The sequence below is a fragment of the Podarcis melisellensis genome (genome assembly GCF_964234715.1).
Source record: "Podarcis melisellensis genome assembly, chromosome: 8".
NCBI classification, from domain to species: Eukaryota; Metazoa; Chordata; class Lepidosauria; order Squamata; family Lacertidae; genus Podarcis; species Podarcis melisellensis.
In genome coordinates this window covers 79478885-79502136 of record NC_138540.1, presented here as the reverse complement: position 1 = coordinate 79502136, position 23252 = coordinate 79478885, and the positions used below count along the sequence as shown (strand labels likewise).

The following is a 23252-nucleotide window of genomic DNA, read 5'->3' as shown; positions in this document are numbered from 1 at the left end:
TCTGACGTCTCTGGGATGCGCAGGGAAAACAGATCAGAGCAACGGCAGGCGGGTGGGAAGAGGAAGCAGCCAAAGGGGGACAACGCCAGGGAAGCCGAGCGAACGGTCCCGGGGCGCAGCCTTGTAGCGGGTAAGCAAGCCCAGGCCGGCGGGTGTCTCCAAAAAACGAAGTGTCAGACGGCGGGTCGTTCTGGCTGCCTGAAGATCTTCTCCCCGGCCTGATGGAAAAGGCAAAAATAATTTCCGGCCTCTTTCCGCATTAATGCGCCGCTGTGTCTGCCAGATCGCTTAATCAACCTGTTTTCTTGCCTAGGAATCAGCAGCCCTCTTACGCCATAGGCTCAAACTAGGATAGGCGAAGGGTCGCGTCTTTTGCTGGCGGGGGGTGACCGACTTCAGGGGCTGGTGATTTCAAGGCTGGATTACTGCAGTGCTCTTTTTGTGGGGCTTCTCTTGCAACTTGATCTGGAAGCTGCAGAATTCTCCAGGAGTGAGGCCCTGTTAGCACATAGCACTCCTGCTCAGAGATCTGCACCGGCTGCCCGTTTGGGGTGAAACCGCCCCCCCCCCTTGCTCGCGGGTGTTGTACTGCTTGCCGATCTGCTACCCAGGTTCAAGATTATGCCAGGTCATACCATTCAGGACCAGGTTACCTGGGAGATACACCATGGCTGTGGTCCTCAGCTTGAGGCCAGCCTCATTCCATTTTGGTGGTTTATGTGTGTGTGGACTTAAATTATATACAGCCAAGTTCATTGTGTTTAATCACAGCCTCTGAGTAATGTTGTTTTTCTCTCTCCTTCCATCTCTCCCCTTTCCTTACCTTTTCACAGCATCCCTCAAGAAGTCCTGTTTCTCTGCACCCAACATGGCTCTAAAGAGCCCCCAGGGCTCTGCGCTGAGCTCCCCGGAGCAAGGGGATGTCTCTGTGGTCCTTGTGGGAAAATCTGGGGTGGGAAAATCGGCCCTCCTCAATGCCTTGCGTGGGGTGACCGAAAACGATGTCGGATGTGCCCCGTTGGAGGCCCCGCCTAAATCCGGGGGGCCTGTCATGTACCCCGACCCATCCCACCCCAATTTACTGATATGGGAACTAGCTCTGGATTGTGAGGGGCAGGCCGACCGGTGGCTGAAGGAGGCTGACATTTTTGTCGTGGTGACAGATGGCAAGTTTGATGAGACTCACGCCCACCTGGCCAGGGAGGCCCGGGCCGCTGGCAAGAAGGTCTATTTTGCCCGCACCAAGGCCGATTTGGATCTTCATACCCTCAAGCGGTTGATGGGGGAGTGCTACAACCGACCTGAGGCCCTGCAGGCCCTGCGGGGTGTCTGTGCTGAGTCGCTGGGGGCCCACGGTCTCGGGGAGCCCTTTGTCTTCCTGATCTCTACTTTTGAACCCTACGCCCTGGACTGCCCCCAGCTGCGAAAAGTGCTGCTGGAGGACGTCCACACATATGAGAGGTAAGTCAGGCAAACCAGCTTAAGCGAACCGTAGGAACTTAGAATCATTATCAATAAATGAACATGACTAAGATTCATGACGATAATAATATTGCGGAGCTAGAAAAGGGTTCCTGAAGCGATCAAGGTAATGAAGCCACTCCCCTATGAGGGTCGGGGCTTTTCAGTATAGAAAAAAAGGTGATTAAAGGGAGAGGACATGATAGAGGTGAGTAAAATTAAGTGTGACACAGATAAAGTGGATAGTCATAATACAGTCGTATCTTGGTTGTCAAACGCCTTGGTATTCAGACATTTTGGCTCCTGAACGCCGAAAACCCGGAAGTAAGTGTTCCAATTTGTGAGCGTTTTTTGGAAGCCAAATGTTTGTTTCGGCTGTCGGCATTGTTTCCGGGGCCAATCAGCCAATCGGATCCACCAGGGCTCTTGGGTTCTTAAGTTTAATGGAAGAAGACCTACAGAGACTTCATGAACAGAGTTTTGAGGCCAGGTGCCTGCTGGCACGGGCACATCGCTCATAAGGACAAGGGCCTCTGGCTGATGTTCTTGTAGCATGACAAGGGATGTAAATTACAGCCGCAGGCCGATATTTATATCCTGGCGGCCTTTGCTCGAGTGTCATCAGGACTTTTGCTCGGAGCAAAGCAACCAGAGAAGTGGCCTAGTTGGTCTCTGTTTGTGCCTTCCCTGTGGAGGAAACCGTGTTTGTTTACAAGCAACAACCCCCACCGCCAAGATGCTCCTGTTACCCAGAGTTGTAATCAAATGAAGCTGTGCAAATCTGGTGTAGCATAGTGCTGACTTTCTCAGAATTCCAAAGGTGTCCACTGATCCAAAAAGGGTGGCAACCTTTTACAAGGCCACCACATACGAAAGAACGTTACCTCTACCTCTTTCGACCTGTAAAATGGTGAAAGAGTATTGGGAAATGATCCATAATGAATTGAAAAAAATGTTTCAAAGTATTCCCCCCACCCCCAAACCAAAGTCCTTCCTGTCAGGGATAATTCAGACTGAAATTCCAAGGTGTCAAAAAAGGTTATTTATTGATGCAACAACTGCGGCCCATGTATTGTTAGCTCCCAAATGGAAAACGAGTGAGGTCCCAGCCAAAGAAGAATGGCAACTTAAGTTGACAGAATAGGCACAACTTGCAGACTTAACATATAGAATAAGAGAACAAGAAGAACATACGTTTAGAGAAGATTGGAAAACATTTATTGAATATATGGGAAATAATTGTGTACAGCTGAAAATGCTGACAGCTTTAAGATAAATTCCACAGTGTACCGTAAATAAGTTTTGATGGATGCAATAATGGAATACTGAATGGTATAGTTTTTGTAAAATATGCAGGGATTTATGATACGTAAAATGAACCAGGGAAGAAGGGAAGTCATTGATATCTTAAGGATGTAAAAATGAGTGTTTAAAATTGTAAAATGGAAAATTTAACAAAAGTTATATACAAAAAATGAAAAGGGTGGCAACCTCTGAATGAGCTTAATTGCTGTGGAATTCCTGCTGACCAATGAGAAATGGAAGGAGAATGGGAAATGGAATGGAGCACTCCACAATACAACTTTAATTTCATATGATATTAATTCTAGTCATTGGATACTGATGATGTTAATATAATAGGATATCAATTATAGTTAACAATATTAATCCCAGTTCTTCCTCCCTATCCTTTGCCGTGTCCTGTTTACCCTCACAGGGTCCTAAAGCCCACTCGCTTGGACTACGAGGTGATCAGTGAGCAGGAGATTGCAGAGATCCAGGAGGCCTATGAGCTGGGAGGCCTCTCGGAAGTGGTGACCCGCATTCAGTGCAGCCTGGAGACCCTCTGGAATGCCCAACTTGACATTGGCGTCACGGGAGAGTCGGGCGCTGGGAAATCTACCTTTGTCAACGCCTTGAGGGGTGTGGGCGATGAGGAGGAGGGAGCCGCGGAGACAGGCGTGACGGAGACCACAGCCCAGCCTACACCATATCCTTACCCCGGCCACCCCAATGTCATCCTGTGGGATCTCCCTGGCATTGGCACGCCCAACTTCCAGGCCGAAAGCTACCTAGAAGCGGTGGAGTTTTCTCGCTACGACTTCTTCATCATCCTGGCCTCGGAGAGGTTTAAGGAGAACCACGTCCGTTTGGCCAAGGCCATTGTCAAAGAAGGCAAGCGGTTCTATTTTGTGCGCACCAAGCTGGACAACGACTTGGAGTCCATGAAGAGGCGTAAGAACCCTCCAACTGAAGAGGAAGTCCTGGAGGAGATCCGGACTGACTGCCGGGAGAAGCTCGCCAAGGCTGGGCTGGCAGACACCAAGGTTTTCTTGCTCAGCAGCTTCGAGATTGACAAGTTTGACTTCCAAGTCTTTGAGGAAACCCTGGAGCAAGAACTTCCGAGCCACAAGCGCCACGCCTTCCTGCTGTCGCTGCCCAATGTCTCCTCGGTCATTATTGACAAGAAGAGGCAGCTCCTTCACCAGGAGGTATGGAAGGTAGCTCTGATCTCCAGCTTGGTGGCCGCTGTCCCTTTGCCGGGCCTGGCCTTCACCTGTGATGTCTCCATTTTGCTGAGGAAGCTGTCCACCTACCGCCAGGACTTTGGCCTTGACGCAGCGTCCTTGACCCGTCTGGCCGAGCGGTCGGGGAAACCGCTGGAGGTCCTGAGGGCCGAAGTCCACAGCACTCTAGGCCGGAGCATCAACAGGGATGTGGTCATTGGATTGCTGGGGAAGGCCACCGGGACAGGCTTGGTGGTGGCCAATTTCTTCATCCACCGGATCCCGATTTACGGAGCCCTGGCTTCCGGCGGGATTTCCTTCCACACTACTTACTACATGTTGAGCCAGTGCTTGGAAGAGCTGGCCAATGACTCCCAAAGAGTCCTCATGAAGGCCTTTGAAAGCGAAGTCTGAGGCAGCTGGAGTAAGGCGGCAGTCCCTAGGCGCCTCTGTGACTCTTCCTCAGATGCCTTAGCACTGTTATGTACCTGCTTTAGCTTCATCTACTTGTTGATGTTTATGGAGTCATGGGACCATGAACTTGTTTTGGAACCTGGTTTTGACGAATGAGAGTTGCATGAGGCCGCCATCCCTCATTGCAACGAGAGCAAGATTTAGACTAACAATTTCTGTGCAGTGTCCCAGAAGGTTCCACAGTTCCCTGTTACTCAGGGGCGGCCAACCCTTCCAAATGTTGCTGATCACCGCTGCATGTAAGCCAGGGTTTCCCAAACTTGGGCCTCCTGCTGTTTTTGGACTACAACACCCATCATCCCTTGCCAGCAGGACCAGTGGTCAGGCATAATAGGAATTGTAGTCCAACACTGCTGGAGACCCCGGTTTGGGAAACCTTGGTGTAAGCCATGCTGTCTTGGGCTGATGGGAGCTGTAACCCAACAGATGGAAGGCAATTGGTTCCCCATACTGTTTTATGATAATGTTACATGACTAACCTGTGGCCTTCTGGATGCTGCTGAACCACATCTCCCATCTTCCCTTTCTATTGGCCATGTTGACTTGGGGTGATGGAAGTTGTAGTCCTTTAACACTGTAGTCCGTCAACATCTGGAGGACCAAAGACTTGTCTGTTCTGTGCCGTTAAGCATTCAGTGGCAGGTTTAGTAACAGATATGGTAGCTTCAGCTTTTGGAAACTGGAGCTCACTTTGCCTCAGATACGTGACATAATTTGGAATTTTTCCTAGAGATATGTCCGTGGACATGGTGGAGAAGGGTGTGTAAGAAAGGAAACTAATGTATTATCAAACTTGCTACACCGTCTCATGCAGCTGATGGAATCGGACTCTGGCCCTCACATGCTTTTCTCCTGGCCACAATAAAACGTGTTAAGTGCTGTGATGCTGCTATGTTTTTAGCTATTCTTACTTCTGTCTGTAAGCTTGCCTTGAGTCCCCATCAGGGAAAAAGGTGGGGTATAAATAAACATAGAACAAAAACGATACTTTTTGCAGGTTTCAAAAGCGGCAAACGTCACACTGCTAACACTTTAGGGATTTCCCCATGCGGTTGTCCTTATAAATGCACATGATTGAAACAGGGGCAGAAGTTAAGCCTGGTGGAATTGGAGGGATGCGGCCTGGCCCTTTAAGAACAAAGGGCTGGTGTCTATGTGCTTTACTTCCTTTGAAGGAGTGGAGTCAGAGTGCCACCTGGTGGAGGAGAGCTCATTGACACTTGAGACAATTTGGTGTATTGCAGCAGCCCAGTCCACTTGCTGGTGGAATCGAAAGAGCGGCTTGATGCAAGTATGGAGCCCCATGAAGCCTGGTTGATTAGGGTGACTGGCACACTGCCCTGCTCACCTCAAATCAGCACCCTGTTGGTCACCTCCTTACTTATTTTTATTTATTTATTTATTAAATTTGTTCACCCGTCGATCTCAGGGCAGTTCGCAACACAGTCTATCAGGCGACGCTGGCTTCCAGCTGCCTCCTCTTTAGTTTTCAGGGTTTCCCTGGTGCAACTCAGCAGGGAGGTTGGTGTGGGTCAGACCTGGGATTAGTCGGCTCCACCTCAGCTGGATAGCTCAGTTGGTTAGAGCGTGGTGCCGATAACACCGAGGTTGCAGGTTCGATTCCCCGTAAGGGACAGCTGCATATTCCTGCATTGCTAGGGGATGGACTTCGGGGGTCCCATCGGGCTCTGTGATTCTATGAAAATAGGCTGTACACATATTTCGTATTAGGAACCTGCTATAGGCTCTGGCTTTGCCTCCTGTTGGGCTCCCTTCCTCCTGCCCTACCAATCCCAGTCACTACTGGATGGAGCATCCTGTCTCTCCTCCACCTGCCTGGTCACTTGATCTGCATGGAATTCCCGGTCACTTGCGGCGACCAGGCTAGCAGTGAATTATAAGGCTGGGCTAGAAGATCCTGGGAAGCGGAGCTTTCAGTGGCCTCTGTCTGAAGACCTTGCAGAGGAGCTACCCATTGGGGTAGCTAGTGGCCCATATGGTTGGAGTCCAGCTCTCATTATCCCTGACCACTTAACTGGGGTCGCAAGTCTTAACAGTGAAGTCATCTTAGCTCGGTAGAGCACGCGACTCTTAATCTCAGGGCTGTGGGTTTGAGCCCCACGTTGGGTGAACGATTCCTGCGTCGCAGTGGTTTGGACTAGATCCTGTTGATATTTCCATTCCACCTTAAGGAGCAGACGTGTGGCATTGTTGCCTGTCACATGCCTGTAAACATTCCAGTTCTGGGAACTTCAGTTGTGTATAGCTTTTGCTTTTCCCGTTCTCTCTGAGACGACGAGAGAGACGACATGTTTCTTTGTCCTGATTTATGATTAATAAATCTATAGTTGTAGTATGCTTCCACAAGCCTCACGCCTATTCTGTGTGTGCAGTTCGATCTGCTGATAGTGTGCCCTGGCTCAGAAGCCTGGGTTGCTGATTTACGTCGGAGCAGCAGGACGGCCTCTGCTCCGACGTAAATCAGCGACCCAGAGCATCTCCTGCTGGAAGGAGATGGCCCAGCCGGGGCTTGCCAGCTGGCCGACAGATCCTTGTGATCCCTTCTAACTCTACCCTTATGATTCTATGATCTCGGTGGGTCCACAGACCGCTGGCTGCAAGTGATGGACATCATCAGAAAGCGGCTCATTTTACAGTGTGCAAGGAAGTGAGGGAAAGGGATGGCAAAATACTTACCTGGACCATGAGGGAAAATCCCATATGATCATTTCAGAATCCAATCCAAGGCATGGGCTGGAGGTTGGGGAGGAATGTTGTGCCTCTAACAGCAGTTTTCCCAGCGTGCCACTAGAGGGCAGGGCCATGCAGTTTCTGGAATAACACCTGCAAAATTTTTACTTGCAATCCTTTTGCTGCATTGGAAGGAGAGGGAAAGGGGAGTGTGTGTTTGTACGTGAGAAAATGCACGTTGAGGAAATTGCCAAATCTGGCAGTTTCTAATTACGTAGCTCCCCCTTCCCCATTTTCTCCCGTGGTGTAAAACTCATATTTCCCTGCTACCATTAATAAAGTTGTTAAGGCATTATCTGTCGTCCTCATGCTTATTTGTGAAGTCTCTTGAATATTTCACCTGGTTTCTTTGGAGCTGTTTAGGTGTAGAAAGCTTTTCTAAAACCCTCAGTTAGAAATTGCCATTTATAACCAAGCAACACACTTTAGCCTGTGAATAAGTCCGTGAAAGTTAGTAGCTCACAGAGGAAGAAGAAGAGTTTGGATTTGATATCCCGCTTTATCACTACCCGAAGGAGTCTCAAAGCGGCTAACTTTCTCCTTTCCCTTCCTCCCCCACAACAAACACTCTGTGAGGTGAGTGGGGCTGAGAGACTTCAACGAAATGTGACTGGCCCAAGGTCACCCAGCAGCTGCATGTGGAGGAGCGGAGACGCGAACCCGGTTCCCCAGATAACGAGTCCACCGCTCTTAACCATTACACCACACTGGCTCTCCAGCAAAATATAATGCTTAGAATTGAGCCAATTTTCGGTGTGCTGATTTCAAGGAGGGGGAAAAACATCCCCTGAGAATCACATCGGCCATAATTTGGGAGGGTTGCAGATCTGTGTGAAAATGTTCTATTCAAAGTGGGGATAGAAAGCATGGCTTGCTCTTCTGATCTGATTTGGTATTGCAAACCTTAACGGGTTACATGATTCCTGACTTGACCTGTTAGCAAAGAAGAATTTTTCTTTTAAAAAATGTACACAAAGAAATTACTGAGAGAGGCAGCCAAACGAGTGAAAATGAAATAAATGCAGGACTTTTTTTTTTAGGGCGAGCATTCAAGGTTCCTGTAACACCCTATTCTGGCGTTGAAAACGCCCCTGGAAACTTGGCTAGGCTCCAGTTATTTACCTGCCTATGCTGAATCAGTGGCCTCAAAGAATCACCTACAATTTCCATAGTTCCCTTTGTGGAACAATTCATGGTTAAACTGCTCGGGGAATGGGAAACAGGTATCTCCTGACAACTCTCGGCACTCATAACAAACTACAAGTCCCATGATTCTTTGGGGAAAGCCATGTCTGCTTAAAAGTGGTATGATAATGGTTTAACTGTAAGATGTGGATGTGGGCTGAGATTCAACTGTCAGCCCACTCCGCTTCTGTCTGAAAAATTCGCTATTTTGTCCTTCACCTCAGATACCAAATAGTTCCGCGAAGGCCCTATTCATCACAGATGAGCTAAACACTACTTTTTGCTGTAATTTATTTGTAGATGACATAGGGCACACACGCCAAAAGTTATTACGGACTTCTTTTACAAATTGATTTATTGGTGTTACGTGATCTGCGGTACCTGCACCAGGGGCTTCCCTCCCAGCCTACATTTTTTGGGGACTTTCACTTCTGCCTCTGCTTTAGTACGAGGCCCTAATTTTAGACACAATTAACTGCTAGAGCAAAAACTGTGATGGTGACAAAAGCACTTATATGGCCACCTTGCCCCGATTTCCTCGCTCTGAGGACCCCATTGGTCCTACCTAGAGCAGGGGAGGAGCTGGAGGAGGAGGGCCTCACCTTTGGATTAAATTTTCTGTTTTTCAATTTCAAATACTCATTTTACATCCTTAAGATATCAATGGCATCGCTTCTTTTCGTTCCATGGTTCATTTTACATATCTTAAATCCTTGCATATTTTACAAACACTATACCAATCAGTTTTCCATTATTGCATCCATCAAAACGTATTTGGACTGTTGAATTTATCTCAATGCTGCCAGTGTTTTCAGCTGTACACAATTATTTCCCATATATTCAATAAACGTTTTCCAATCTTCTCTAAACACATTTTCTTCTTGTTCTTTTATTCTCTATGTTAAGTCTGCAAGTCGTGCATATTCTGTCAACTTAAGTTGCCATTCTTCTTTGGTTGGGACCTCGCTCATTTTTCATTTTGAGGCTAACAAACCACAGGCCACAGTTGTTGCATACATAAATAACCTTTTTTGACACCTGGGGATTTCAGTCTGAATTATCCCCAAAGTACTTTTTTTGGGGAAAGTACTTTTAAACACCCCTCCCAATTCATTATATATCATTTCCCAATACCCTTTTACCCTTTTACATGTCCACCCCACCGCCTGAGGTCTTTGCCTCAGTCTGCCTAATAGAAGGGCCGGCCAGCTTCTGTAATTCTGCAACACCACGAGGGCCATGCTGGGTCCCTGACCTGGGTTTACATTTTAAGGCCGCTAGAAAGAGAGTTGGATAATTAGTGACTGTTGGTCTGTGGCTGCTAAACAGAAACTGTTCTGGTGAGGTTTTTCAAGATTGCCCAGACTTCCCAATCCTCGTGTGTTGGCCAAGTGGCGGCACATGTCGCAACAATCCAGTTCCTCAGAAATGACATGTTCCAACTTGGTGCAGTGAACTCGGTCGTATTTGGATACGATAAACGTTCTCGATTCATGGAAGTGCGGGAGTGGCGTTGATGACGGGGAGGAAGGGGTGTGGGCCAGATGGCCAGGCCCTGTGTGGATGGGAGGCAGAAGATAAGGCGCGGAGATGGGTTTGGGATAAGCACATAACAGCATATGAACCACAAGGCAATGAGACTGACCTGCAGGGAGATCCATTTGTGCCTTCAAAAGTCAACCACAACTGGTAAGTTTTGGAGTGGAGCTGATCAGCGATTAAGTCATTTTCAGTAGCATTGGGTGGTATCCTGTTAAGTTTTACTCAAAGCAGACCACTGAAATTAATTTGCATGATTATATTAAGCCCGTTAATTTCAATGGGTCTGTTCTGGATAAAACTTAGAAGAAATCATCTTCATTTAATTTAAACTGTAAGATGGAATGGCAAATTGGCCAATTACAGTTTCCCGTTTCCCCACTCTTAAATTCAGTTCTCCGCATTTCTGCAACAGTCTGCACAGTGGTGTAGCGTGGGGGGGGTGCAGGGGGGGCCGGCCGCACCGGGCGCAACATCTGGGGGTTAGGGTTGGGGGGCGCAAATCCATGGGTTAGGGGGCGCAAATTACTTGCCTTGCCCCGGGTGCTGACAACCCACGCTACGCCACTGAGTCTGCAATTAGAAAACCCAGCAGCATTTTAGTATGTTAGCTTCACTAATAAGCACATTAGTGAATGTACACTTTAGCATATGCATTTTTGCAGAATCGCATTGTAAAATTAAAATGTGGAAGGGTGATTGGTTTTCGGAATGCATATTGTTTCACAGAGTGTGATTAGGTTTGCCTTCAGATGCAAACTGAATCCAATTTCTCTCTCTTCCCGAGTCTTAAGTGAACAGGTACCACCTGAGTCTGTAACGGACAGGTGTTGCTAGCTCAACGTCTCTTATTTGAGATAGCAACTGCGGGGAACTTTCTCTACCCCAAGTTCTGTAAGGAGGGTGATGAAAATTAGCTGGGAAACTGGATTTCCCTGTTGGGGGTGCTGTTAGAGGGTGACCCCCTGGGCCACTTCCATGGACCCTCCCTGTAAAATGTAAAAATTAGAAAGTTTTATTTTGCTTACAGAATGTCTGGGGGCACTGCAGATAGGCAATAGCTCAGCAGTCCGGCATCTTAATTTGCCTGTTTACCCAGGCATTTGGTGGCTGATACTATTCCTGACAACCTCGAGATCATTGATTGGAAGCATGTTTTTAATTGTAACTGCTTTGAGATGTTTTTAACTGCAATTGCTTTTAGAATGTCATCAACTGTTGTAATTTTTTTTGCATTGTTTTTAAATTGTATATCTGTTTGCCACCCTGGGCTCCTTGAATTGGAAGAGCAGGATATAATTGCACTCAATAAATAAATAAATAGGTGCTTGAATGCAAATTTGTATCATTCGCTTACAGACAGAGTCATTTGTGCATCTTTGCAGTGCTCTTCCTTCCCGCAATAAAAGACCTAAAGCGCTGGTTTCCCCCTGTTCTTTCCAGCTTTTCCCTTCATCATCTCCTGTTCTGAAGGTTTCAAACACATCCTTGCCCAAGCTTCATTCTATGTTTCTGAAGTCAGCTTCCTGGCAAGCCCTCACCTCTGAAGCAAGCCAGGTTTGCTCCTCCTCATCTGAACATCAAAGTTGCCATGAAGTTTCAGGTGTCCCTTGTGATCTTCATATTCTGCCTTGGCGCAGGTAAGTCTCAGGTGCATCTGGCCGCATGTGCACATTGTGTGATGTGGAAACTAAGTGGGTTGATCTACTGAGAGCACCTCTTCGGCCAAGCCCTGTTAACTTCAGCAAGGCTTGCATAGAGGGCAATTTGGGTGGATGGGGACTAAAATGTCTGAAAGATATCCAGCTATTCAATATATTGCAATTAATTATCTAGCCCTCTAGAAGTGGACTTTTGTGGTACTTAGATTACAGGGGAAGGGGCAAAATAGCTTCCTCCCCCTTACCTTTTGTGTTGTCTCACTTAGGCTGAAATCCTATATACATTGAAATGAGAGTATGTCCCATTGAACTCAATAGGACTTCCTGTGTCACCAGCTATAGGAGGGGGTCATAAATATGGCTAAAACTTGTGGGCCGGAGAAAGGGGCCGTTGGATTTTATTAAGGGCTCCTCTATTCCGCCTCTCCCCACCCCCCACAAAATTTTAGCTTTCAACTTTAGTTTGCAAAAGCCACAGTAAATTTGTTTGACCGCTAAATAGCTATGCTACTTTTTTCTTTTCCAGAAGCAGCACTTACAGTGCTTACTCTCAGATGGTGCATAAGACTGAAGCTGTCATTGAGCCCAGATCCCACCAAGATCAGAGGGGCGGGGTTGAAACATTAGTCGAAGCAGAAGTGGTGGTTGGTTTGCATTGGACTGGTAGGGCAGAAGGCAAGGAGCCTAACAGTAGGTGGCGCTAGAGCCCAATACAGAAAGAGTCAGAGGCAATGACAGGCAGGGGCAACTAAGCCAGCTTTGGCCCATACTTTTCTTCTTCCTTAGAGGAATTTGAGACCAAGGATGAAGAAACTGACAAGCAGTTCTTACCCAGAGCCCTGAAACTGTCCTCCCTTCCTCCTTACATCCCATTCTTCAAAATGCAACTTTTAACCCAATTCCACCTGCCTCTTCCCCAGTTCCTCCCTTCGCTCCCCCCCCCCCGTCCACAGAAGACTACAACTGTCACACATGCAGGGACCTTACTTCCTCTCCAATTCATTTACTACAGATATGGATCCCCCTACTTTTTCTTCCGGCCCCTCTTCCTTTCCCCACCTTTAGGACCTTGGAAGACAGCCCATGAAAGCATGGTGATGACAGATGGGTGCAAATATAGTATAAAGAGAAATATGTCCGTTCAGATGGCACAAGCTTATTCCGTGATGAAATCAGTTAACTATATGAACAAGCTACTACTAGCTGTTCTTATGACTTAGCATCTCAAAAGCTGGAAGTGGCCTCTCTGGGCCTCTGAGAGGGCCTGTTCATCCCCAGCGCAGGTTAACGTAGCATGGAAAAAGCAGACATTATCTTTGTGTCTTTCTCCAGCCGACAGCTTGACATGCCAGAAGTGCTTGAGCAAGAACGGGAAGTGTGCAAAGAACGAAGTGGAGGTTTGTGAGCAGTCTCAAGACGCTTGCTTCATTGAGACCAAGGACTACGCTGGTTGTAAGTGCATACCCTCCAACATTCCTCCGATGAAAATAGGGATGTCCCATCCCATAACAACAACAACAACAACAACAACAACAACAACAACAACAACAACAACAACATTAATAATTTCATTATTTATATCCCACACACCTGACTGGGTTGCTCCAGCCACTCTGGGCAGCTTTCAATATATAAACATAATAATAAAACGTTAAACATTAAAAAAAAAAACCTACCCTAGACAGGGCTGCCTTCTAAAGGTTGTATAGTTACTTGGCTTGGGGATTGCATAACCCCACATCCTCCAAAATTTCTCTGATGAAAATAAGGACATCCTAAGAAAAAGAGGGACATTCGGGTACCAAATCGGAGACCGGGACAGCTTCTGCAAATCTGGGACTGTCCCTGGAAAATAGGGACAGGTGGACACTGTTATTCAGACAGTGGCAGGAGATCAGAAGTGCATTAGCGACCATTTGATTGGGGCTCATGCCTCTCTATGGACATTCCTCAAAATTTAACAAGAGGCAGCAGCTGGCCAATGTCTGGTGAGGAAATGGGGTTGGGCAAGATGCTCTGCATTGCTCCAGGATGATTGATGGTTGGAAGCAGCAGGCCTCTGAGCATCTGTCATGGAAGGCTATAGAGTAGCAGTAGGGAATCTCAGCCCCAGGGGGTGAATGTGAGTCTCCTACTCTCTCTTTGGCTCTTGCAACTGTTCTCAGGCTACAGCCCTTCCAGACTCTCCTTGAGTGTGTCTGCTTTGGTGGAATATGTCCTTGAACCCTGATAATGCTTCCTCAGATGAAGGACAATGAAGGATGTGTGAATACATGCAGAAACTTGCCTACTGTACAAAGGTGAAATTTGCCTTTGCTTCTCCACTCACTTTTCGCTCGATCCACTGGCATGTGACCTGTGGAAGGAAGGTTACCCAGAATGTGGTCCTCTGGCTGAGACAGCTTAGTCCCATAATTCAAGCATTTCCCATAATTTAAATACTTGCTATCATGTAAAAATCCCTGTACTTTAATTAAAGTACTAGAGGTGGAAACTGACCAGGGGACCTGTGCACCTGCCAGTCTGCTCACCAGCAGTGGGAAATTTCAAGGCCTCACTTCTTCTTCTTCTTTGAGTTTATTTACAAAATCATTTACACTGGACCTGGACCAGACATAACATCCTTTGCAAATCTAAAATGACGCTTGCGATAGCGACCTACGCTGGCAGTGGGTTAACTCCTTTGTTTGATCTTCTGTTTGCAGTGGATGCGGGAACAGTGAAACTGGGCTGCGGCGACTCAAATTTGTGCCGCCGCTATCAGAGAAGGAACAGGGGATCTTTAAGCTGGTCGATGATTTGTTGCTCCTTCGATCTATGCCAGCCTCTGACACGTGATGGTATGTGATACAGAAATGGTGCATGCCCATGTTGATGTGATCTGAGTTTAGCAGTGAGGCTATGTTGGGGGCAGTGATAAACACTTTCATGAAAACATCACCTCAGTGCTTTGTCAGTAATAAATAATAATAATGATAATAATAATAAGCCTATTCAACTAATGAATGAATGAATTTATTATTTCAGTCACAGACCAGTTCCAGCCCACATACAATATCAAGGAACTCATAAAACATGATAGGGATACATTTGAATTTGCAATTAGGTATATCAGGGACAATACAAATATAGCAACAGTTAAAATTTTTGTTGTTGTTTAGTCGTTTAGTCGTGTCCGACTCTTTGTGACCCCATGGACCAGAGCACGCCAGGCACTTCTGTCTTCCACTGCCTCCCACAGTTTGGTCAAACTCATGCTGGTAGCTTTGAGAACACTGTCCAACCACCTCGTCCTCTGTCATCCCCTTCTCCTTGTGCCCTCAATCTTTCATCAGGCCCATTCTTTCATCATCACACATCATCTGCCAGAGGGAAAACACATCCCCCAATTAGGGGATGTGACAGAGCCGGCCTGCCCATGAGGTAGGGTGAAGAGTCCACCTCAGGTGGCAGAAGTGCAAGAGGCGGCATTCTGCCCACCCCACCTCTTCCACTGCCAAGAGGGAGGTGTTACAGTGCACAGTGTTGCTGCTTATCTTCCCCAGGTGGAATGCTTTGAGGAGCACCCTGGCTCCTGCTGAGTTTGGTGACAGCCAGGGTGTTCCTGCATGCCATGTTGCTGATCAGGTGACCCCTCCCTGGGGCGGGGAGGAGTCGAATGGCAATGCTCTGAGGAGTGCTCTTGCTTTTGCCAAGTTTGCTGAGAGCTGGGAGGAGGCAGCAGAAATGGTGGGCATATGGGTGAGAGGGGGGGTGGCAGACAGCAATTTCCATTTTGCCTCAGGTGGCGAAATGGACTGGAAACTGATGATCTCTGTCTCTTCCCCCTGCTGCTCACTGTTGCTTCCAACAGTTCACAGAAATGGATCAAAAAATGGTGTGCAGTGTCAAAGCTGCATCGGGAGCGCAGCTGAATGTGGCCACAATGTGCCCACGGAGCCATGCTATGGGAGTGAAGACCAGTGCGTGCAGATCTCCCAGCACCTCCTGCCAGGTATTGCCAAGTGGGTACCAAAGCATTCAAAGCGCACAGGGATAGGAGAGACTAAAGCATCGCTAAGGATGTGATGGTCACTAGCCAATAGGTGCAGGGAAACCTCTGCCACCGCAACCTGCTGCGTAATCACCACTGCAAATGATGCACATGGTGTTGGAAAAACATATTTAGAGGCAACTGTTCCTTTAATTAAATGCTTTCTGTTTTTTGTTCTCACTATTTTACTTCTTCCTGCTGGATTCATGATAAATTGCCCCTTGTTAGAGGGCTTCTGTTTCCTGCTTGGTGGGTCGGTAGTTTAATTACCAATTTCCTTGCATATTTTTATACTCCTTTTATAGTGAAAGAGAGCTATTTAGCCATAAAAGAAAGGAAAGAAAAAAAACAGGAAGCAAATAATCTGCTACTCTCCTCCACTACAGTGGGGAACGGAAACTGACAAATATGGAGCAATTAAGGGGCAATGCACCACTATCCCATATCCATGCAATGAAATGAGTGGAGCCAGCTAAGTGGAAACTTCAAATTATAAGAGACCTTTGCTGAAAGGGGCTTACTTTTGAGTAGACATAGATGGATCTTGGCCATTGGCATTGCTAGATAATATAGAACTATATTAAGTTCTGTGTGAAATCTGTTTTAATTGCATTTCCAGCTAATTGCAAAAAAGGAACAGTGCCTCAATGCTAAAGGGCAGTGGATACTGTGGAAGCTGTTCCACAGACCAGCAAAATATCACCCACCATGCAAATTTAAACATACATAGTATATGGAGATGCTGTAATATGTATTTAGTGAGACAATAAAGGTAAAGGGACCGTTAGGTCCAGTCGTGGCCGACTCTGGGGTTGCGGCGCTCATCTCGCTTTATTGGCCGAGGGAGCCGGTGTACAGCTTCTGGGTCATGTGGCCAGCATGACTAAGCCGCTTCTGGTGAACCAGAGCAGTGCACGGAAACGCCATTTACCTTCCCACTGGAGCGGTACCTATTTATCTACTTGCACTTTGACGTGCTTTCAGACTGCTAGGTTGGTAGAAGCAGGGACCAAGCAACGGGAGCTCACCCCATCGCAGGGATTCAAATTGCCGACTTTCTGATCGGCAAGTCCTAGGCTCTGTGGTTTAACCCACAGCGCCAATGGGGTTAAAAGTGGAGACAATCTACTAGCTGCATTTCTTATATCCAAAAATGGTCCTGTTGTTTGTGGACATCACCTGATGATTGCTTCTCCAAGGTGAAGAAACAGAACCCATCATAAAGGGATGTGGAGGCAGTTCCTTTAAGGACACATTGGTGGCATACCAGATCGGGAGAGATTTTGCTTTTATTGAGCAAAAGGTCTGCCGCAGTTCCAACTGCAACAACAGGAGCTTCCCAGGTAAATGACAATCGTCGTGCTTTGATAACCTTCTGCCAGGTAGGTACTGCCTGGGTGTGGGATCCTGCCTGTATGCCAATTAATAACAATCTAGGACACAGTCTGCAGGGAAGTCCCCCAGTGCAAGCCCCATGGCAATGAACAGGAGAGCTGCAGGAGAGTCGTCGCACCTCTTCCAAATTAATATTTTGAAAAATAGGAAATCCACAGAATGTTTAATTTAGGTAAAAGCTGTACTCATTTTTCAGAAGATAGAGGTGCTATCTTGTGCCCAAGATTGAGGGGGTCCAGCGCATGTCACACACTGGTGCGCATTGCATGCACTATTTCTGTAAGGGATGCTTTAGATGAGATTCCTGCATTGCAGGGGGTTGGACTAGATGACCCGTGGGGTCCTTTTCAACTTTACACTTCTGTGACTTCATGTGTATGATGTTGCATCATCGGGAGGGGGGGGGAGTCTGGTGCAGCATTGCATAAAACCCATCATTTCTGTAAGTCTCCTTGAGGCATTTTGGAGAAAGGTGACTTAAGAAATTGAATAGATCATCATCACTAAAGCCCCCCCCCACTTTTTTTACTCTACAGTCATAACTTCCGGACAGCCCAATGGGCTGCAATGCTATACCTGCCAGGAGTCTGGGCATGGGGAGTGCGCTCAGGACAGACTGCAAGTTTTAAATTGCACAGGAGTCATGGATCGGTGCGTACGTGTCATCGACAGAGGTAAGAAAGCGGCAAGGGTGCGTATACAGAGGACTGGGAAGCATGCCTGTTGGCCTGATCAGATGCTAAAGAGGGCACAACTCCTTATCTCAAAGTGTTAGAGAGAAGCATGGATCAGAAAAACTGCTGCTACAGGAATCCACCCTTTGGGATACACTGCTTGAGGGCCATGTGAAATTACCTTAAACAAGGAGAGTCTAAATACACAGAGGAGGTTATTTGTTGCATCTTTGTTCCAGCTTTGATCCATCCCAATCAGTATCTACAGTGGTACCTTGGTTTTTGATCGTCTTGGAAGCTGAACGTTTCGGTTTTGAACGCCGAAAACCTGAAAACCCAGAAGTAAATGCTTCCGTTTTTGAACATGCCCCAGAAGTTGAACGGCTTCTGCTGAGCATTTTTTCTCCATTGAATTTGCAGAATGCCCTTTGGGCCTCAGTTTTCAAACGCTTTGGAAGTCAAGCAGTCTTCCGGAATGGATTACGTTCGAAAACCGAGGTACCACTGTGCCAGGAGCAATTAATTCTGCAACACCTCTCCGTCAGGTAGGAAATAATTCCTGACAGAGAGGATGCAGTCAAGTGACCTGTTCTCAGGTGAGGTGCCCCATCGCTTCTCTGTGTGAGTCACTGTTCTTGGTGTCCCTTCTTTTATCGACATCTGAACTTGGTTATTCATGCAGAGACACAAGGAGCTGGGTTCCTTTGAGGACAGGAGATTCTTGCTTTTGTACCACCCACGCCATGGATTTAAAAGTGGTTTTAACAACCAACCCTTTTACTCTGGGAATTGTAGTCCTGTGAGGGTGGTAGGAGGGGGTCTCCTAACAATTCTCAGTACCCTTAACAAACTACAGTTCCCTGGATTCTCGGCGGGCGAGGGGGAAACCTTGCCAGTTAAAGTGTTATAAAAGTGTGGGTAAACAAACATTCTGGAGTCTTCCTTTTTGGATGGATTAGGTGTGCCTCTCCAACATCAGAAGTGTAGAAAGTGCCAAAGCAAAGGGTTTAGGTCGCCCTGATCCCAGATAAGCCTTCCGCATTGAAGCATGCAGATTCTGGTCAATTTCACGGCCCCTGAAGACATCCTTTTAATTGCAACTCCGTATTGATTTGTGCTCCTGATGCTATCAAGGCATTTGCACACACTATCCCATTTTCAAAAGATCGAGCATTGCATCTGTTTTGGGGAAACCACATTGCTTCACTTCCAATGAGTGCCTATCTCCGTAACTATTTACCGTATGCCACAAATGTTCTGGTTTATTTTTGTCCTGCTTTGGTTGAGTTTTAAAGCCCCTCCGGACGGCAAGGATGTGGCAGCATTGGGGAGGCATCATAGAGCAAATCCACCACAGATGCACCATCCTTGTGTTGAGAACATGTTGTAGAATACACCTGCAATAAAACATCGTTTCTTGGAGGGCCCCTCAATTTCTCACTCATTCTTTACTTGTAGATTATGTCTTAGTCTAAGAGGACCATTTCGCCCTCTAGTGTCCATAGGTGGAATGTGATGCAGGTTTTACGCTGTTCTAAAAATCTCCAATTTAGGAGTGGGGAGCCACCAGGTACAGTTGTACCTTGGTTTTCAGACAGCTTAGTTCCTGAATGTTTTGGCTCCTGAACGTCGCAAACCCAAAAGTGACTGTTCCGGTTTGCGAACTATTTTTGGCAGTGCTTTTTTTCTAAAAAAAATGTTTAGGGGTACTATCCTTTACCTACTCATATTGAAATAGGTACTTCTTACGTTATAGACGTAGGAATAATTTATCATGATCTGATGTAACATATATTACTGTTTTTACTTTTTGGATGAACTTTTGTTCGTTCTTTCTTTTTAATTTCAATAAAGCATTTAAAAAAGAAAGAAAGAAAGAAATACTGCCCCTCAAGGAGGCCAAAGTTAGATTCACAAAATGTTTAGGATTATGCGTTCCCCTGCGTCCCCCCAGAAAAAAGCACTAATTTTTGGAAGCCGAATATCCGTCGGGGCTTGCAAGGCTTCCGATTGGCTTCCGAAGATTCAGAAGCTGCACTTTGGTTTTTTAACGTTTTGGAATTCGAACGGACTTCTGGAACGGATTCCGTTTGACTTCCAAGGTCTGAATGTATCTCTATTTGGCCTTCATAGAATCAGAGAATTGTAGAGTTGGAAGGGACCAGAAGGGTCATTTAGTCCAACCCCCTGCAATGCAGAAATCTTTCTCCTTGTGGGACTCAAACCCACAACCCTAAGGTTAAGAGTTTCATGCTCTACAGAACTTTCCATAGGCCACGTCTCTCTCTTTTTCTGCCTGTTCTTGAACTTCGATAACGGAGAGGGTTGTTTAAGTGTGGGTAGAAACTAGCCTGCCCTACAAGGCGAAGCTTCCATTAGTTGCCCCGCCCACTTTCACTTCTGGCTCCACCCACTGTTGCCATGCGGCCCTCAGAAGATTGCCCAGAATGGAATATGGCCCTCGAAAAATCCAAAAAACCCTGTCTTCCTTCTTTTCCAGAGAACAGAACTGTGACCTTTCAGAAAGGCTGTGCCACCGAGACCATGTGCAGCAGCTATGAAGATATCTATTCCAAACTGATAGGGCTGCATTCCTTTGTCGAGTGTTGCAAAACGTCCCTCTGTAACGAAGCCGGAGACCTTTCTGGTCCACAGATGCTACTGATGGTGGCTGCTTCTGCCTGGTGGCTGGCATGGATGGCTTGACCACAATGGCGGCTGTCTGGGTGAGCCTTCAAGAAAGGATCGGGCCAGTCTTTGAAAGTTGGTTGCATACATGGGAATAGGTGCTTGTTGGCTACTGGGGCTCCTTTATCTGCCTGGAAGGAGGTGGCACTCAAGCACTGCTCCCCTACTGTCTATATGCCATGCCAAGACTGGATTACTGCAATGTGCAGCATGCGGGGCTTTTCTTGTGCTTGATACGGAAGCTGCAGTTGGTGCAGAATGCTGCGGCAAAAGATTAAGACCCAGGTCAACAGGGGACACCTTTGTTTAGAGGCCTGTAGTAGTTACCAATTTGCTGCTGGACCATGTTCAAAGAGTTACTATTGGTATATAAAGCCCTTAACAACCTGGGACCAGTTTACCTGCGAACCGTCTTACCCCACATATTGTATGCCTGCTTGAACGCTTCGATTACAGATGCCACAAAATATTTGTAAGAAATTGACCTTTTCCTGTGGCAGCATCCCTGCCTATTGACATCAGCCAGCAGCCTTCATTGTACTCTTTTCAGTGCCTGCTAAGACCCTGTTTGCTTAGGCAGGGCTACCCATATATGTAGAATGTCGAAGTGTATTTTAATCATCTTCTTTTTTAGCTCATTGTTTTTTTTTGGGGGGGGGGGAATATTTTAAGTAGCTGTTTTTACTGATAATTTTGTCGTGTTTTTTTTTTACGATCAAGAGGTATGGAAATTTTATGAACTAAATAAACAATAAACAAAACACACAATGTCGAAATCGGGTGTTTTTGGAGGGGCAGTTCCCATACCTACTGTTCACATGTAATGCCCTTTCTTGGCTAGAGTGGGCATTTGATTTTTAAGAGTCTCATCTTCTCACTGCCTGCATGAGGGACATCTGTGCAGGCTCACAAACACAAGTCTCAAACGTGGTTGTGTTAAGGGACACCTCAACAAAAACCAAATCCTATAGGTTGAGAAGACAGAATATTACCGTTTCCAGGTTCACAATCATTCTCATGATTTCTGTTGGATACTTCTACACTATGGAAAGGATGGTTTGCTTAACTCCGGATTATTAGAAATCTGGAAAGCTGCTATTCCACAGGGCAAAAGCAGAACAGCAGTGATTGTGTCATCCACATCTAGAAGCACCCGCTGTTCAATATTGCCAACAATTAAGAGATTTAGATCCTGATTTAAAAAACCCTACAAGTTGTCAGAGAGGGCCATTCTGAGTGCAGCGTTGCTTGCCATCAAGTCCCGTTTTTGGAGAGGCTTCAACCATTCCCCCCACCCCGAGAACTGGAGGCCACATGAAAGAAGGATCACTGGTGGCAGTGTGTACTTTTGCCTCTTATTAAACGGGTTGCGTTAGTTTTTAATTTTGCAGCTCCAAAACTCTGCAAAACCAGTTTCGCCAGAGTGACAGTGAGCCTAAGGAATTATGCCTATATGTTATGGCAAGCGAAACCTGACAGAGACACCAGCCCAAGAAATTAGTTCTGAAAGTATTTGTGTGTATGAGGTAAGATATAAGTGTGTGTGTGTGCGCACGCACACATAGAGAGACAGGGGTGTGTGTAGAACACGGGAGGCTGCTTATACCAGGAGACAAACCATTGACTCATCTAACTCAGTGTTTTCTATGGCTCTGACTGACAGCAGTTATCTAGGGCTTCAGGTAAATGACTTTCCCAGCTCCACCTGGAGATGCCAGGAATTGAATTTTGTATGCAAAGTGGATGCTCAGTCACTGAGCTGCAGCCCTTAAATTTCTTAAACATGTGCGTGTGCGCGCACACAAACACACACACACACAGAGGTCTGCACCATCCCTACTAACATTTGGCAGTGGAAAATAATTACGACTTGTTTGTGTTATGTTAGCAAGCCAAGAGAAGGATGTGTTCCCATGGGATCCGATGCCAGCTTTTGCCAGTACTTCGGAAGTATTAATTTCAAAATAGGCTCACCTACAGCTACAAACGCACACCTCCCTCCTGTTTAGCATCTACTTTGCATACAGAAGGTCTCAGGTTCAGTCCTTGCCATTTCTCAGGAGGCCTGGGAGAGAATCTTGTCTGAGATCCCGGACAGCTGCTGCAGAATCACCAAGTTACAGAACTGCAGAGTTGGAAGGGACCACAAGGGTCATCTGGTCCAACCGCCTGCAATGCAGGAATCTTCTGCTCAACATGGGGCTTGAACCCACGATGCTGAGATTAAGAGTCTCATGCTCTACTGGTTGAGCTATTCCAACATACTAAGCTAGATGAATCAGTAATTTGACTCAATATGAAGCAGCTTCCTATAGTCCTATTTTATTAAATGATGTTTCTCTCCTCCACTCCCACCCAAAGGACATGTTTTTGGATTTTCAAAACCCAAAGTGCACAAGGACTCTCCTAAATCTCTGGCGGAGCTCTTTCCCTGCCTTGTCACTTGGGATCCTTTCTAGCTGGCTAGGAGAGAAGAATGATGGTGGGGAGAGAGACCCAAGGGCCAGAAAGAGAGACATGGCAGGTTGCATTCCACACACACCCTGGGCGTGAGGGTCTCCACCCCAGCAATAGGACATAAAGAGAGTTCTGCTGGATCAAACCAAAGGCCATAGTTGTCAACCATCCCTTATTTGGCGGGAAACTCCTTTTCCCCACTGCTGTCCCTTCTTGATGATGTCCCTTAAATTTCCTGGGTGTCAAAGGAAGCAGCTCTTCTCCTTCTCTCCCTGCCAGCCAGGGAGAAGGGAGGCTCCAACTGTGTTGCTTGGTTGCCCGGCCCACCCCCATCTGGCCTCCTCTCACCAGCCTCGGCCCCTGGGAGCCCCTCCCTGCCAGGACTGGTGGGAGCCTCGGGCGCTTCCACCGCCATCCTCCTCACAGC

The 23252-nt window shown here is 46.8% G+C and overlaps 3 protein-coding genes across 4 annotated transcripts in view; all 3 read left to right on the top strand.

Moving 5' to 3' along the window:
* The first annotated feature begins 11 nt into the window (after nucleotides 1–11).
* LOC309375992 (interferon-inducible GTPase 5-like) lies at nucleotides 12–5334 on the top strand. Its single transcript, XM_081922107.1, has 3 exons — nucleotides 12–130; nucleotides 834–1461; nucleotides 3179–5334. The coding sequence occupies exons 1-3, from the start codon at nucleotides 16–18 to the stop codon at nucleotides 4380–4382; spliced, it is 1947 nt and encodes a 648-aa protein (XP_081778233.1). The 5' UTR covers nucleotides 12–15; the 3' UTR covers nucleotides 4383–5334.
* Nucleotides 5335–9593: 4259 nt separating this feature from the next.
* Nucleotides 9594–21012, top strand: LOC309375789 (phospholipase A2 inhibitor NAI-like). Of its 2 annotated transcripts, XM_081921710.1 has the most exons (8): nucleotides 9619–10071; nucleotides 11361–11557; nucleotides 12911–13030; nucleotides 14284–14418; nucleotides 15432–15572; nucleotides 16811–16954; nucleotides 17543–17680; nucleotides 20181–21012. In XM_081921710.1, exons 2-8 carry the CDS (start codon nucleotides 11509–11511, stop codon nucleotides 20384–20386), a joined length of 933 nt encoding a protein of 310 aa, XP_081777836.1. In that variant the 5' UTR covers nucleotides 9619–10071; nucleotides 11361–11508; the 3' UTR covers nucleotides 20387–21012. The 2 variants fall into 2 exon arrangements, with proteins under 2 accessions (XP_081777837.1, XP_081777836.1); XM_081921711.1 differs by lacking the exon at nucleotides 14284–14418 and having other exon boundaries at nucleotides 9594–10071.
* A 1017-nt stretch (nucleotides 21013–22029) lies between these two features.
* Nucleotides 22030–23252, top strand: part of LOC309376100 (urokinase plasminogen activator surface receptor-like) — a 30287-nt gene continuing 29064 nt past the window's right edge. The window contains exon 1 of the mRNA XM_081922287.1: nucleotides 22030–22050. The gene's annotated coding sequence lies outside the window, so the exon portion shown is untranslated. The remainder of the gene's footprint in view (nucleotides 22051–23252) is intronic.